General features: G+C 47.5%; 1 protein-coding gene across 15 annotated transcripts in view; it reads left to right on the forward strand.

Moving 5' to 3' along the window:
* Positions 1-17055, forward strand: part of AMOTL1 (angiomotin like 1) — a 159393-nt gene that overhangs the window by 102800 nt on the left and 39538 nt on the right. For all 15 annotated transcript variants that reach the window (XM_040489654.1, XM_040489656.1, XM_040489658.1 and 12 more), the window contains 2 exons: positions 6278-6422; positions 7756-7845. In XM_040489654.1, the coding sequence (XP_040345588.1) occupies positions 6278-6422; positions 7756-7845 (235 nt within the window). The remainder of the gene's footprint in view (positions 1-6277; positions 6423-7755; positions 7846-17055) is intronic.

The following is a 17055-nucleotide window of genomic DNA, read 5'->3' on the forward strand; positions in this document are numbered from 1 at the left end:
CTTCATTCTTAGGGCTTTATGCCGAGAGCCACAGTCAGGAAGACTTTATGCAAGATGAACTGTGGTAGGCAGTGATTTCATGGTGACCGCCCACCCCCATGTGTCAGCACCAGAAATGCTTGTGGTAGAACAGAAGAGGTGAGGGGGCAAAGGGCGATAGGATGTTTTAGGGTAGCAGAGCCACAGGGCACTAGCTTCCTTTCTGGAGGCGAGGGGGCATGTGTGGTAGAAGTGATCTTGTAAGAGTCTGAGTCCCTGGCTCTGTCCTGGACAATCAGGGGCTTTTATAAATAGAAAAGGTAGGAATATAAACCCTGCCTGACTGCAGGAGGCTTGCCGTTGGGTTCCATATGTCAGTTAATGCTCCCGGTTGGCCCATTTAGCGTTCACCTCTCAGGTAAGGCGGAGTCTTTGTCGCTGGTCCGGTTTTCAGAGTAGTGGGCGCCTCTGATTTCCTGGCGGTACCCAGTGGGGAGCAGTGGGTTTGATGGTGCAAATGTTCACAGACAGAATCTGCCCCAGCACGTTTGTGCAGAGCTTCCACTGAAGAGGTCTGGAGCTCCCTGGAGTCAAGACCAGACTTGGTCCAGAGAGCTCCGGATGCCTTTCCTGGAGGGAGAAGATGAGAGCCAAAAACAAATGGGCTGCCTGAAGGTGGCGGCCTCACTCCCACCCTGCTCGGACCGTAAAAGCTGGGAAACCAGCATGCTGTCTCGTGGCCTTGGTTGTAAGTCACTGCTCAGGCCCAAACTTGTGTCTGACACGTCCTGGGGCAGCTTCCTTCCGGGTGCAGTCGAACACTGGGAAGGAGCTACTCAGCCCCTCCTGGGAAATAACGAATTATTCTCCCCAACGAAGCCGTATGGCAGACATGTCCAGGAGTTACGCAGACCCAGCTGAGGGCAGTTTAGTTCTGGGTCTTTTCGCGTGAAGATCTTTGTGGGTTTTTTTTTTTTTTTAATTTACTTTAGAGATTTAGAGAGAGAGAGAGAGAGAGAGAGGCAGAGGGGCAGAGGGAGGGAGACAGAGAAAGAGAACCTTCAGCAGGGCTCAATCCGATGACCTAAGCCAAAATCAAGAGTCGGACGCTCAACCGACTGAGCCACCCAGGCGCCCCACGCACATCTCTTTCTTGATGTCAGCGCACATTTCTGTTTTGAAAAACAAAATCAACCTCCCGGTGACTCAGTTTCCCTGCACAGGGGGTGATTATTAAACTTCGCAGCCAAAAGGATTCTGATGACCAAGAAAGGAAAAATCAAAAGCTGTTTCCTTTCTGGAACTCAAAACTCCTTCAGTCCCTTGAAGATTGTAAATGGTTCTATAATTATTACGTGCCCTTAATCAGCCATATGTCAAACTGGAATTGCCAGTTTGAACACCCAGATTTTGGTGGATACTTGCCGTATTCATCACGAGTTCCCCAGCTGTTGTCAACAACTGGGACTGAGAGACACAAGGGCTGCCTGCAATCTGCACCTTAACATTTCGTGGCTTGTGTCCCCGAGGTCGGCCTTGCCCCAGGTGTTGCCTCCGCATCGGCCGCACTGCTCGGCTGTGTGTCGGCAGGCCTGGGGAGAGGACTGTCGGATGAGGTGACGACCTCACTTGGCAGTGAGGATGACCCAGCTTTGGGTGGAGACACGAACTGTGCCGGAGGCTGTGGGCGCCCTGTGCCGACAGGAACATCCATCCCGGGGCCCTCACAGCGTTGAGAGCGCTCGCAGAGATTCATGGTAAGGGCAAAACCAGAAATAGATGAATTTTTAATTACAGGGCTTACCCTCTGCATCCCGTGCCAGGAACACAGCAGGGAAGAACAACTAAACGCAGAGCCTGCCGGAGCGCGGCCTAGATAGGAAGCCCCTGTTTCCAGAGAGGCGCAAGGTGGTGATTATCGCTGTTGGTGTTGGAATGATGGTTGAGGACCCCCAGAAGGAGTGGCTGTTTTTAGTTTTTCCTCTGGGTCGCTCATTTTGCTTCTCTTTCCTCCCAGTTTCCCTGAAACCTAATTAATGGACAGGGTTTCTAGCAGGACTAGACTGTGGGCTGTTGAGAGGGTGGGCCTCAGAAGCCGTCAGGGCACAGATGGGCATTTGAAAGGAAAGGGCCAGGTATTTATGGCTCCCCCAGGCTTGCTTTAGGGGAGACCCTCTTTTGTCAGCGCAGTAGCGGTGGCTTTGACTGGGCCGTCTGCCGCTTGGACGGAAGGCCAGTCTTTGTCCTGTGGGTCTCTGGACTGTGCACGTGAAGGGGCACAGGGAAACACCAGTATCTAGAGCTTGGAGTGGCTGAGATTTTCTCCGGGCTTCTCACTCTGCCCATAGTTCTGTTCCTGGGGCAAGCGTCTCTCTGTGTGCTTTCAGGGGCTCTGCGGCTTGGCCTAAGAGCTTCCTGACATCCAGCTGGAAGGGAGAATAGGCGCCGTGAAGGCAAACCCAGGGCTGTGTTCAGAGGATCGTACTCGGACCATCACTAGCCCAGGTGTTTGCATAGCCTGTCCAACCTTCCCTTTATCTTTAACAACTATCAGGGGGATTCAGATGTTCTGGACGCGGTGGGTATGGGATTCCCGTTCTGAAGGAGTGTGCAGTCAAGTCATAGAGCTTTAGACTTAAAATTCTTTTTTTTTTTTAATTTTTTTTTTCAACGTTTATTTATTTTTGGGACAGAGGGAGACAGAGCATGAACGGGGGAGGGGCAGAGAGAGAGGGAGACACAGAATCGGAAACAGGCTCCAGGCTCTGAGCCATCAGCCCAGAGCCCGACGCGGGGCTCGAACTCACAGACCGCGAGATCATGACCTGGCTGAAGTCGGACGCTTAACCGACTGCGCCACCCAGGCGCCCCTAGACTTAAAATTCTTAAAATGATTCTAGTCTAGCTTCCCACTCTTGAGGAATCCTTGCTTCATGTGCCTGAAAGGAGAGCTCTCATTTTTTACTTGAATGCCTACAGAGGAGAGAAGCTCCCTACCGGGCGTCCTTCTGGAAAACGTAGTTAGGAAATAATCCCTTATGTGGAATCAAAAGCTGCGTCTCTTGAACTTCCTGCATTGAGTCATAGCTCTGTCCTCCCTCACCACACTGAAGGAGACTAACGTCTCCATCAGGAAATACTTTGTACTGAACTGAAACCCTTACCCTTTCTCACTTGGTAGCTATAGTCAAGTTAACCGTATCCCAGTTCTTCACTGTTTTAGTATTTAAGGTAGCAAACCATGCTGTCACAGGGATCCTACAGTTAGTTTCCTTTTCTAGTATGCAGAGGGCAGCTCTTTCAGTGAAAGGAAAGAATCCACGATCGGGTATGGTTCATCAGTGCCCAAGTCTGTCTTTGGGAACTTACAACATTTAAAGATTAATGGATCAGTCTGTATTTTTGTCGTGGGCAGGGCAGAGTTTTAGGGCGGTAAGGGCTTATTTTCTGCACTCGAGGAGCTGACAGTCAAATCGGGGATGTAAAGTACACGTGCACAACCGAATTCCAGTCAGATGAATCCTGCAGATGGAAGTCCGTGAAATCAGCTGGAGCGAAGTTCCAGTGGCCGGTGTAGTTGAGGACAGTTTCTGGCTTGACTTCTTCGTTGTCCTGGACTTGAAGCACTGAGCACCTCAGGGGGGATGCCTCCCTCAGGGTCTATGCTGCCCTAGGCTTCCCAGCACTAGGTGATGCCCTCTGACCCTCAAGGGGACGGTCCCTGAGGCATGCCCATCTGTCTGAAAACAAAGGCCATCTTTTATAGATGAAATTAGCATAGAAATGGTGATATGTTTCAAAGCCAACTCTTTTGCAAACAAAATTAAAAGGAAGGAACATCATTTGGGGGAGGGCTAGGAACTGGAGTCAGGATGTGCCCTTCTCTGGCTGCCATATTCCCAACAGTTCACGAGATCTTGGGAAGAAACAGAAAGGCCTATTGAAATGAGGGGACTCTGAGAGAATCGACTCTGGTAGCCGGAGGCCATTGGGAGAATAACACGGTGCCCAGAGGGGCCTTGGCATTTGGCTCCTCCAGCCCACAGAAGCCCTGATGCTCTCCACACCTCTTCACTGGCCTCTTCTCGGACGTGTCTTCTCGGCTCCATTGTAACCTCTGGGGCACCGACCACGTTCTCTCTTCGCAAGATTGTGGCACCCCCAGCTTCATTCTTGTCCAGTGGCTCCTCTGCCCCACGTACTGCACAGGGTTGACGCCCCCTCCTTGGCCCTGTCGTCTTCTGTCAATCTCCCTAAGTCGTCCCCGCTGTATGACATCAGCTGTCATCGGGACCCAGCGAGCGAGGCGCTCTCCGGGCTCCCAGACCTGCATCTCTACCTACTACCTGGAAATCCTTGCCTGCTGTTCTGCAGGGAGGTCGGTGCCTCCCAAACCAGGCCGCTTTCCTTGGCTTTGCTAAGCCCGTTTCTCTCAGAATCACTTACTTTGGTTAAGTCTTACTACTCTGTCTTCCCAGATCCGAATGTCTACGTTGTCTTTGATTTCCTTCTCCTTTGCCATCCCGACCACTCCCTGTGCCCTGTTGACTCCACTCCTCAGTGTCATTGGAATTTGTCTTTTCAGTTGTCATAGTGCCCTACCCTTGTCATCTGTCATTGAACTATTTACGTTAGCTTCTTACCTGGACTTGTTTTCTCCTGTTTCCTCTCCCTACACTCTCCCCCACCCCCTACGTCCCCCCACCCCCTCTCCCTTTTGTATCTCTATAAAGTCTCAGATAAGGTCATGCTGCCCAGCTGCTTAGATACCCCTCCGTTCCCCAACCCTCCTTACCCCTGTAATTCCCCCTCACCCCTGAAGTCCTTCCTTCGGGACTAGCTCCCGCCCTCATGTCTGGCTCTCATCCCTGGACTACCTGTCATGTCAGAGACATGCACTTTCTCTTGTGGCCCTGTGCTGTGGCTCACGCCCTGTCTTCTGACCACAACGCCAAAGCCGTTTGGCCTTTTCTGCTTGGGCAAACTCTGTGCATCCTTCAAGACTCATTTTAAGTGGCATTTCCCCTGATACCTTTTTTAAAGAAACCATTTCTCACCCCTGCAGAATTAATGACTTTAGCGCTAGGCTGTCAGAGCATTACAGAACCCCCGCGGGGCCCCCCCCCGGTTCCCATTGCGTTGGAGAAGTGCACGTGCCTGGGGAGAGGCCGACACTAGACTGAGCTCCCAAAGACCGGGAATTATCTTACTAACTTCTGTATCCTTGGCACAGGGACACATCGAAAATGTGCGAGAGATGTCTGTTATGTCAGGACGTGCATTATTTGCAGGGGTCCCAGCAGGGACTTTCTGATCGGAGCAGCTGAGGTACCGGCAGTTAGGGTGCCTGGCTCATGGTGACACAAGGTCTCGCGTGAAGGGACCCAAAACACAATGCAGGTTTCTTGGTGCCCAGTGAGGGGCGCTAGTGCTTCAGCCCTCCCCACTGGGCCTCTGCTTCTTCTGACCGGGAGCAGCAGTTCATCAAGGTTCCGTGTTCCCTTCTCCTGCATGCATGTTACACAGCAATAAAATGGGGGTTGTTGACACCTACCTGGAAAGCATGCTGTTAGAGGAGACTCCTGTTAGAGCAGGTACGGCTCCTTGTTATAGATTTACCTGCGCCCGAGATTAAAGGCACACCTCTTGACTTCTTGAAAAATGGAAAAAGAATGGTTTTAACCCCATATCTTTCAATTCCTTCACATAAAGAGGTTTCCTGTGGTGCATTTGTATATGATTAGATCCGAGTCCTTTGTCCTTATGCGGGTAAGTTCACAGACAAAGGGGTCAACATGCTGAGTAATGATCCCTCTCCTTGCGTGGATTTGATGTTCCTTTGGGGCTGGGTAGGAGGGGCTCTGGAAGACCACTGCACTTGTAGCCTGGAAATGTGGCTTCTAGCTGTGGCCCTTTAGTTTTTCTGTACCTGAATACTTTTCCCTTACCTAAAGTGAGAAGAAGAAAAATAGTTGCAAATTGCCACACAAAATATAGGAGGTTGAAGTTATGTTTACATTCACCCCTTCCTGGTAAGTGTACAGAGAAACTTCTACAAGGTGACATTAGGCAGTCCAGCCAGCCTTGTGAACCTGCTGTTTACAGGGTCCTAACGTGGCCCTTAGAGGGCACAGGGGGAGTGGAACCGATTACGCATTTGGGGAGGTGTGCGACTGGAGGGGCAGACAGACTGCACCCAAGACAGAGCCTTCGCGCTCGGAATGCTGAAGAATGAGTGTCACAGAGGCACCCGTGGGCATGCCAGGAATCCGACTTTCATGCCACTTCTTTCTTTCAGTTTGAAAAAGAGCTTCAGAGGATTTCAGAAGCCTATGAGAGCCTGGTCAAGTCTACTACCAAGCGAGAATCGCTGGACAAGGCGATGCGAAACAAACTGGAAGGCGAGATCCGAAGACTTCATGATTTCAACAGAGACCTGCGAGGCATGTCCAGCCCCACCCACACACTCTCTGCCCTAGACTCCCTTGTAGAGGGCTGCCTGGCCTCAGGTCCACACTGTCCGATGGTCCCGGAAAGTCCAACCACCCGGGGCAGGGGCACTCAAAGAGCAGGATTGTTCCTTTCTCCTTTGTAGGTTGTGGGCTGTGGGTTGCAGCACTGGGTCTGAGAAATGGCGGCCTCCGTGCACGAGCCCATGAAAGGGAGGGAGTGTGTGTGCACCTCCTTCTCCGCTTTAAAAGTACTTGCTAGTCCATGGCAAATTTATTCAGTAAGATAAAAATAAAAACATCACTTCAAAATTAAAAAAAAATAATAAAATACAAGTACTCAGTGATTTGTGACTACGCAAAGGCGAATGTTTGGATGCACAACCCTTCCCACATCGGGCTGAGTCATTGGGTGGCATTCTTTGAAAGCCACCGCTCCGCGCTCGCTACATATAGTAGAGAAGATGGAGCTAGACAGCATCCCTCTTGGAGGGAAAAAAAAAAAAAGCCCACCGTTGTGATAAATGTAGATATATATAAACTCCCCGAAAGCTGGAAGCCACCTGCAGCGGGATCTTGGCAGTCTCCAACACGCAGAATGATTCAACCCCTAAAACTTTCCTTGTCTTTTCAGTCAACTAAGCCGTTTTTCAGTTGCCTCGTCTGCCAAATAATGTCCTGATGGCGGTCTCCAGGACCTAGAGCCTCCCTTTCCTATTCCTGCAAATCCTTTTGTCTTGGGACTCGTGCATGTCCAACAAAGACTTCTTCTGAGTTATTTCACTGAGAAAGTGAAGACTTAACCAAGCAGTTTGAGCAGACATGGAACTCCGTAGGTAGACTCTTTATCCATTAGGTCATTTTGACTTTTTAAAAAAAGTTTGGTATTTCTTGAATTGTTATTTCTATTTTTTGCTTCCCAGCTACGGGCAGCTGTCCCTGGCTAACCACAGGGCTGGTGGTGAGGGATAGAACTAGGGCTGGGTTTGAGGCCAAGGAGACTTAACCCCTTTTCAGGGGCTTCAAAACAGAGGTTTGCCGGCCTTGCAGGCAGTGATGAGTGATGCAGTTCTCAGAACCTGTGCTCGGCTGCCTCGCGCCGCTGCCTACCCTGACATCAGATGGCATGAAGGCACACAGCGTGCCCTCTGGAGACTTTCCTTTGGGTGTTTGGGAGCACACTGCCCCTCCCCAAGAGTTACTCACTTTGGGGCCCCTGCCTGAGCATCTCTGCATACCCAGCTCCTGGCACCCACGTCGTTTCTTGTTTGGATGGTGTCTTCGATCCATATGCATTTCTTTGTGACCATTTCCTCTTTGCACGCAGATCGACTGGAGACCGCCAACAGGCAACTGTCCAGCAGGGACTACGACGGGCACGAAGACAGAGCCGCAGAGGGGCTTTATGCTTCCCAGAGTGAGTCTCCAACATTTATCTGTCCCGACATTGGTATTCTTAAAAACTGGGGGCCTGCGGAAAGAATCTTACTAGTTTTAAGCAGGTTTGTAAGTAGGTCGTTGGCTTCTGGTTCGTTCATTTAGTGAATGAGCTGTTGGGCCTCGGAGGAGGCCCTTCTACGTCTGCCAGAGACGAAGCCAAGGTTGATTTGTTTTATTTCGGCAATGTGTATTCTGTCCTTCTGACCTACAGTTTGTCTCTAATATCCTCCCGGAGAAGCAACATGGCAGTCTTTCCTGACACTCACCACTTTCAGTCAGGCGCAACTCTTTTGCTCCCCGGAGAGGGAAGGAGGCTCGTGGCGGGGTTGGGTCCTCCTGGCGTGTTCTGTGCTCCTTAGGTTCAGCACTTCCGGCCTGGCCGCCTCTGGCAGCATCGAGTCACCGAAGGGTCTCACCTTGTATCTTCGTATGTGGTGCATGTTTCCAAAAGCCACTGAGCCCAGCGCAGTGCAGAATAAAATCTTCAGTGGCTTCCTGTGCCTTTGGCTTCATTGGGAGAATATTTTATTCATTTTACCAGAGGCCAAAGATGGAAACAAATGGGTTTTGAGAAACCATCGGTCATGGTTTGAATTCCTGCAAATCCATTGTATGTCAGAAATAAAAAAACACGTGTTTTTTTTTTTTTTTTAAGCTGTTTAGAAAATCAAATTTATTTCTGTATCATAATTCTCAGTAAGTCCTGTGTATCCAGACACCGGCCATCCCTTGTATAATGATGGTGTTCTGATGCTTGGGTCCTGAGTACAGCCCTACGTTTTCAAGGCTGGGAAGTAGTTGGTTCAATTTTCTAATTCCCAGTACTCTTTGGTTGGGTTCAATTTCCGTTGTTTCCCCCAAATTTACTCTTGGGACCACTCCATTTATTTGTCTCAGCTTCAGGTTTTTAATTCTGTTTTGGGAAATGGACACTTAACCCCGTCAAGGGATTTTGCCTCCGATTCCTTGGGTGTCTGGCAATAGGTGAATTGGCTTGTGTTCCAGATTTACATAAAAAAAAAAAAACAACTATGTCAGCATCTTGAATTACTCGCTCTCCTAACAAATATTATTTCTTCTAATGGGTGCAGTCCATCTCTCATCTGAGCTTTCGTTAAAGAAAAAAAAAAAAAAAAAAGTCACCTGTACTATTTGCGTTTAGGATTGTAACACCTTGCTTTTGGATGACCGTGTGCCTAGGTGGAGTGCGTGTCTTTGGCAGTCACGTGAGCAATGTCACCCTGCTGGTACCCTGCCTTCTTGTCAGGGGATATTATTTTGTCACATAGTTTAAGTGAAAATGGAAAAGCCAATTAGTTTCATCTGATGGGCATTAAGCTCCAGCCTCCCAGCCCAGACTGTGCTGATGGAATAATAAGATTTGGTGCTGTGTGAGCTGAGAAATGTTCCTGAAGACTTGAACCTCCTGGCTGAAAGCTAAGACATTAATAACACAGGCAAAGAGGGCCTCTAGCTTTACAGGGAATGATTTGTTCTGTGCAAACATGCTCCACTGTGTTCCAAAGGCATAAACAAGAGCGTCCAGAGACATTTTTCAACTGCTTGAAGGTATCTCAGTGTTGATGTGTAACGTAATTGAATCAGGGCATTTGAAGCAGGTTTGTTACCTGTGATATCTAACAAAGTTTTCAAAGCCTACTCTTTATAGGACACTTGTGCCTTTATCACAGCTTTATAATTATTTGCGTTAGCTTTTCCTCTCCTGGTGTGGCAAGAGATGGACTTGAGATGTTATTTCTTTTTTTAAAAAATTTTTTTTTTCAACGTTTATTTATTTTTGGGACAGAGAGAGACAGAGCATGAACGGGGGAGGGGCAGAGAGAGAGGGAGACACAGAATCGGAAACAGGCTCCAGGCTCTGAGCCATCAGCCCAGAGCCCGACGCGGGGCTCAAACTCACCGACCGCGAGATCGTGACCCGGCTGAAGTCGGACGCTTAACCGACTGCGCCACCCAGGCGCCCCTACAGGAGATTTTTTTAAGTAACCTTATTTATGCCATCAAGGTGTTATATCATGTTTAGAGATGGTTGTCGCTCACCAAGATTATAAAAATATTCACCTGTGTTTTCTTCAGATGTGTTTATGATTTCACTGTTTGCAAGGCTTATTATATTTTGGAAGCTAGTTAGGGAGGCACAGTAAAGGAGAAATTCACGAAGGACTAACCTAGAGGTAAGAAGACTAATTTCCAGGTATTTTAGGATCTAGACAAGAGGTCCTGAACTAAAACAGAAATAGTGATGGAGGGTAGAGGAGAGAGAAGCAAGTGACGAAATTAGTAGGATTCGGTGACCAATTGAGTAATGGCAGTGAGAGCGTGAGAGAAAGGGGTGACTGAGGAATAAGATGGATGGTCACCCTTTACCAGTAAAAAGCAGGAGTAGCATGTTGGGATTAGATAACGAGGAATGGTTTGAGCACGTTGAGTCATCTCATGCTGCGGCCCCTCGCTAAATGAGCAGGTGTAACAGTAGGGGCAGACATGCCCAGAAGGCTGGTGATGGGCACTGCCCCCTGGCAGGCTTCAGCATGTGAGCACAGAATGGCAGGCATGAATTACTACCCCTCCTCATCGTTATTAATGTGTTCCATTATCCGTGTATTGTTTTAGAAGCTCTATTATTGGAATACTTCTTAAGTTTTTTTTTTTTAATGTTTTATTTTTGAGAGAGAGAGAGACAGAATGCGAGCAGGGGAAAGGCAGAGAGAAAGGGAGACGCAGAATCCGAAGCGGGCTCCAGGCGCCGAGCTGTCAGCACCGAGCCCAACGTGGGGCTCGAACCCACGAACTGTGAGATCATGACCTGAGTCGAAGTCGGACACCCAACTGACTGAGCCACCCAGGCGCCCCTGGAATGCTTTTTAAATGCTTAGTAATCATAATTATAAGCATTGCACACACAAAAGCAGCCATCCTTTTCAAATGAATCTTTTGAGATTCTAGCCCGTGGCTAAGAGAAAGCAAGACTGCAGACCAAATAGTAGTGACTTCTCTGAGTAACACAAGCCAGCGAGCTAAGGCTAAGTCGCCAAGCCCCTGACAAACACCTTGACCAATGGAGACATTGGAGTGAAGGGGAAAGTAGAGTCTGGTATGTTTGATTTGATTTTTTTTTTTTTTTTTTTTTTTTTTTGCTAGGTGTTCTTGTTGGATCTAGGAGTTCAGGTCCAAGAACACCCAAGGAACTCTTGCAGTACATTGGTCAGTAGGATTTCTGTAAAGCTCTCTCTAATAATAGAGGGAGAAACTCCTTCCTGGCCAGATCACTAAATCTCTCTGCTGCCCAGGGGAGTTTTCCTTTGAGGCCTGAACTCTCTGCTCTTAAGTTGGAGCCTGATGAAGACCTCGGTGGACTGCCAGGCTGGTCACTACGTAGCTCTTCAGATTGAAACGAACATTAAACAGGGTGATTATTGAGCCTCCCTTGATCGTGAAATCTGTCGGTATTAAAAACTGCACTTAATTAAGTGCTTAGGAGTTTGGTGACTGCGCGGAGTTGTTTTTCTCTATCACCTCACGGTGTTGCATCCCTGTCTTTGGAGGAATTCAGAGTTTTATTTGGTTGATTTCTGGGTTTGCTCGTTTATTTTTCTAAATGTTTTCGCAAATAAATTCTCCTGAAAAACAGGGCATCTAGCCAATCCCTATTTTGTCTGCGCGAAACTGGGGCTTCTTTGTCCCGTTTAACGTCTTTAACTTACTGGGACCCCTGGTCTTCCCATTCATGTATTTGTCTGTGTCACGCACATGCACTTGTGCACATCCTCACGCGTGCGCGCACACGTACAGCAGAGGCGGGCCGCTGCCCACCAAAGGCAGAGCCCCGGGAATGTTTGTCGTCATTCTTAGCTCTGTCTTCTCCATAAGTACAACGGCTTAACTGTTTTTTCTCTCTGAAAATTGTTAGCTCTGCAGAATTTCCATGCCATTAGGCCAGAAAACCCAAAATGAAATATTAGATCCACGGAAACTGGACTAGTAGATATGATCTCACTACGTTCTCGGGTTGAGTGGGAGCTGGTTAGCTCTGGCATATGTGTGTTGTTCCAGGATGAAACCAGTCATGTCCCATGGTGTGCGAGAACTTATCTCTGCCCCTCCAGGGTTCTTTAGACCCTACAGGTTGAGCATATTTGGTTAAATTTCAGTCTGTTGTACGTTAGATTCTGGCTGTTAAATGGTGTCCCTCTCTTAAAAAAAAAAATAGGTTTTGAACACTCCGTTATTTGTCCAAGTTGTTGAAAAATGAGTGTACCTAAGTCAGAACCATATGGATTTGATTTTTCTTACAATTCTCATGGGTTTGGAAATTAACAAAAAAAATGTGTGCGACCAACGTATTTTAGAAATAACAGTAATTTGCCATTTTCCATGTGTTTTGTAATCATCATCTTACTCTTAAATCCTGTTTTAGGTACTTTGATTTTCTGTCTTTTGTAGCATATAAAAGAAACTACCATAATTTCCCGCAAGAACATCCCTCTGAGATGTTTGTATTTCCTGCAAGGGCTTGTGTGAAACGCCAAGCAGAATTTACAATGACAGAAACATTGGTCCAGCTGACCCACGTAGAGCATGAGGAGATTGTTCTGAATCCTCATTGGGTTTCATTTCCTCGTATTGTGAGTTCCCATCAGGTTTCATTGGGAAGGACAGGTTAGGTTATGGGTGCACTGGTTTACCCCTCCTCTGGGCCTGCCGGTGCCCACAGCTTCTCCTGAGCCCCTACTGCAGTGTTTACTCTATTGGCATTCCATATGGGTATGATTTATTTGCATGGATCTCCACTTCTAGGTGGGAGAGCTGTAGGCATTCTCTACCAATAGTCAACAGTACCCATCTCCAACCCGCACTACAAGCCCTTGAACCTTTTTATGTTCCTGGCACTCAATAAGTGTGTATTGAGGGAATGAATAAAAGTGGAAAATCCTTGTAGCATTAGGCTGGAAATTCTCCTGATGGAGCATCCGTATCGAAATGTTCTTTTCAGCTATCTCCCAGTCATGTTTGGAGATAACCTGGGTTATCCTCAGTTATTTTTGAGACATTAGGCAAATTATTAAAAAGAACTATCAGAATAGGAGCAATTTAAAAATGCTCAAATTCCCTTTTGGCCTTGTTCTTTCCCTCCTTCCTTTTTTTTCCAGGTAGGAGGATATCCAGGTAAGGGGAATCTTTTACTAATAAGGGCAGTAATATTTAATAGTCTTTTTCCTGAACACTGGTATTAATAGAGTTGACTTTGGTTCCCTTGACTCCTTCTCTTTTACTCCGTTGTGGTTGTGTTGGAGATGAGAGTTGACCATTTTGTAGCAGTCGGCCAGATGTTTATGCTGACCAATCCGTAGGCCCTTCCAGACACCACAGATCAGTGCCTGCGTGAAGAGGAAGGACTTGTCCATGAAACCTGCCAAGGCAGTGTCATTTAAGTTGAGAAAATGGTCCTGCCCTGAATTAACCGATGCTCCTTAGAGACGATCCCTACGTTTAATAGGACTGTGCAGTCCTTAATATCAAAGGTTTTGCGGGTACAAACTCAAGCAAATAATCGTGGATGGGGTGCTGCATGATCTGAATCCTGGTCTCTCACTAATGTATTCAGTGACTTGAAGATAGATGCTTAATCTCCCTGTACCTCCATTTCATCTAAAGAAATAGAATAATTCAACCAACAGAGCTCTGTGGGATAACCAGTGACGGGAAATGCAAAGACTTTATAAAATGCATTTATTCTGCATTACTTCTGTGGCGCGTGCATCTGTGCATCCTCCATCAGTTCCGGCACTCGCATTCTCTGGAAGGACCTGCCAGTTTTCAGGGCAGGGCGATGGGCTGCCTTCCCAAAGAATGCCTGCGTGGCTCACCGAGCCTTGCTGAATTTGGAAAGCAGAGCATGTGCATGCTCACACCACTCGATCAACCTTGACAGGCAGCACTGAGAAACTTCAAACCTACATGGCAACCAGCAGCACGCCCAGGCTGCAGGGCATCTGTTGACGTTCAATCAAGTCTCCCCAAGTGTGAAAATTAACATTATTCAATTTGGCTGATTTTCTGTGCTTAAAGAACCAGAGCTGATTAAAGAACTGCCTCTTGATCGTGTGTTCACACCAGCCTCTCACAACTGAATGTGGGTTAGGAGTTTCACATTGTTGGTTTTCAAGCCGTGTAGCTCCTTGGCATTCCTGTTAGGGGACTGAAAAATCAAATGTCTTTGACTTTATTAGGGTCCATGTTTCTTGTACTAATACGTAGATGGACGGATGGACTGAGCACAAAAAGAAAAACATGCTGAAGTCCATTTGCATTTCATGTGCCATCAGGAAACCCTCACTTTCCCTGGCAGTTCAGAACCAGGAAATCCAGGATCTCAAGTCTCAGCTCAAAAGGCAATTGCCAGTGAAGTCTTTGAGAATAGGGTGAAGTCTTCCTTTTATATCCTCCTCCCACGCCTGGTACTTTTTCCCTTGTAAACGCCCATTACGGTTGTACATAAATAACTGTGGGGATGGTCATGGTCTGTCTTCCCTTCCTAAACTGTATGCAGCGTGAGGGTTGGGGCCCTGTCAGTCACCCTCACTGTTGTAGTCCCATCTCATTTATCTCCAGACCCTGGTACAGTGCCTGGCACTTTAGAGTCATTTAATAAATACTTGTTGATGGGGCACCTGGGTGGCTCAGTCGGTTAAGCTTCCGACTTCGGCTCAGGTCATGATCTCACAGTTTGTGGGTTCGAGCCCCGCGTCGGGCTCTGTGCTGACAGCTCAGAGCCTGGAGCCTGCTTCTGATTCTGTGTCTCCCTCTCTCTCTGCCCCTCCCCTGCTCACACTCTTGTCTCTTTCTGTCTCTCAAAAATAAATAAATGTAAAAAAAAAAAAATTAAAATATTTGTTGGCTACTGAATAAAATGATGATGATTCTCATTTAACTAAGCCGTTATTGGCTATTTCCTCTGTACGAGTTGTATTCTAGGCCACAGGTCAGCAGACTCTCTGTAAAGGGCCAGATGGTAAATAATTTTAAGCTCCGGGGCCACAACTGCTCCACTCTGTGCCTGTAGTCTGCAAGCTGCCATAGATGGTCCATAAGCATGTGAGTGTGGCTGAGTTCTTGATTTACAGAATGAGGCTGTGGGATTTGGTTCATAGGTCGTAGTGTGCTGACCTCTGTCCCAGGTATTAGTCATGGAAGGAAAGAAAAAGAAGGAACCTCAGTAAAAGGAGCATGGAAAATGAAACCCTCCTGAAGCATTCCCTAGATCTCACTTTGTGAATTGCCCTAACTAATAAATCAAGATGTAATTGTTATTTGCTTTCCTGGGAGTTTCACAGTCCTCTTTTAGTTAATCCCGAATCAGGGAAGCATGATGATTATCATTTTAGATAAACCGAGACACGTAGAAATGCAGACACAAGGCTTAGCTCCCAGTGAGGATCAGGAATTTGATAATGATGGAGGGCTGGGCAGGATTAGCCAGTGGTTAATGGTAGGTAACTGCCTGGATAGTGAGGTCTTAGGGGTGCCTTTCCTATCAGTGCCAGAAATTCCTGCCCTAAGCAGCCTCCTGGGAGATGAGGTGTGCAGATCTTGGAGAGGACCTCGAAGGTCACAAATCTGGTCAGGAGCAATGCATGTATCCTCTGAACCGAAGCTCATTAAAAGGCCATCTGATTGCTGCTGTGAGTGACAGGGTCTTCAGAGGCTGCTGAGCTGACGGTTAAAAGTTTATCCTCAGGTACGGGTGCAGTTTGCCCCCTTTAATCTGTCCTGCGGGTCCTGGTTCAGGCCAGCCTGTGTGGAAGAACAGTAACAGCTGCCCGCGTTAATTGAGCACTTACTGTGTGCCACGCACTCTGCTAGCCTCTGTAGGTACATTGGGTATTTTCATCCTCCAAACAACCTGTCAGGTCTGTATTCTAGGTATTTTGCAGATGAGGACCCTGAGGCACAGGAAGGTTAAGTAGCTTGTCCGTGGTCATACAAGGTGGTAAGTGGGGCAGACAGGTTTTGAACCCAGGTCATTCTGAGTCTGGAGCCCAAACATACTGAGCTGGCGTGGGATGCCCTTCTTATATACTGGGAGGCGGAGAGAGAGGTTGTAATGTGAAGGGTGGCAGCGGGGGACTCCCAGTGACTTTAGGACACATTGAGTGTAGCCTGCATGTTTTACTAACGAAGAAACCTCAGCCAAGCACGGTCCAGTGGTTTGCCCAAGGCCCCGTAGGTGTTTAATGGCTAAACCACGATGACAATTAGAGCTTCCTCGTTATGTTTTTTTCTTCCCCTTCTGCAAAGGTCATCTCTTTTGGCCCTGGGGGTGATGAAAGATTTCACATTTTTACCTCAAGAAGAACCCGGGATAGTAGGGCAGACAAACAGTCCCTTTCTAGAATTGTTGTTTGGTCACAAATTATTTAGCCCAGCACCGTGACTTACGATAATAATGTTTGGGTCTTCTCGAGTAAGTTCTAACTACTGGAATTAATCTTCTGGACTTCCGACTTCTATATCTATCTTTGAAGCCCCGCCAGTTATAACAGAAGGCCTTGTTGGATAATCCAGAATCTCTCTTCAAATACAAAAACAAAAGAATCATTGAGACTAGAATAGAACTTAGAGTCTAAAAAAAAAAGATATCTCAAAATATCTCTGAAATTAAACTTTTTGTTCTTGAGATGATACAAAATAAGCAGCCTAACAGTGGGTAATTCTGCGGTGCATCTCCTGACAATTCGTTTTCAAAACTATTTTTGGTCCATGAATTGTAGTGAGAGCATACAGCTGGATCTCAATGGAATCAGAGAACTTTGAGGGGACAAAATGTTTGTTTTAAGTCCAGAAACTCTGGTCTTAGACCATTAAAAATAAGGAAGGCAGAAGATGTAATTGCAGGCAAAACATTTCTTTCCCCTCGATCAGTCCTAGAATGGACCACTTGATTCCCCAGGGAAAACAACTTCCTCAGCATAAATGCCCGCCTGGGCCAGGCCTTGGTGTCTTATCTGCCATTCAAAGCATCCATTAAAAAAAATTTTGGGGGGGCCCCTGGGTGGCGCAGTCGGTTGGGCGTCCGACTTCAGCCAGGTCACGATCTCGCGGTCCGGGAGTTCGAGCCCCGCGTCGGGCTCTGGGCTGATGGCTCGGAGCCTGGAGCCTGTTTCCG

This window comes from Herpailurus yagouaroundi, unplaced genomic scaffold, assembly GCF_014898765.1.
Source record: "Herpailurus yagouaroundi ecotype Mexico unplaced genomic scaffold, PumYag 180, whole genome shotgun sequence".
Lineage (NCBI taxonomy): Eukaryota > Metazoa > Chordata > Mammalia > Carnivora > Felidae > Herpailurus > Herpailurus yagouaroundi.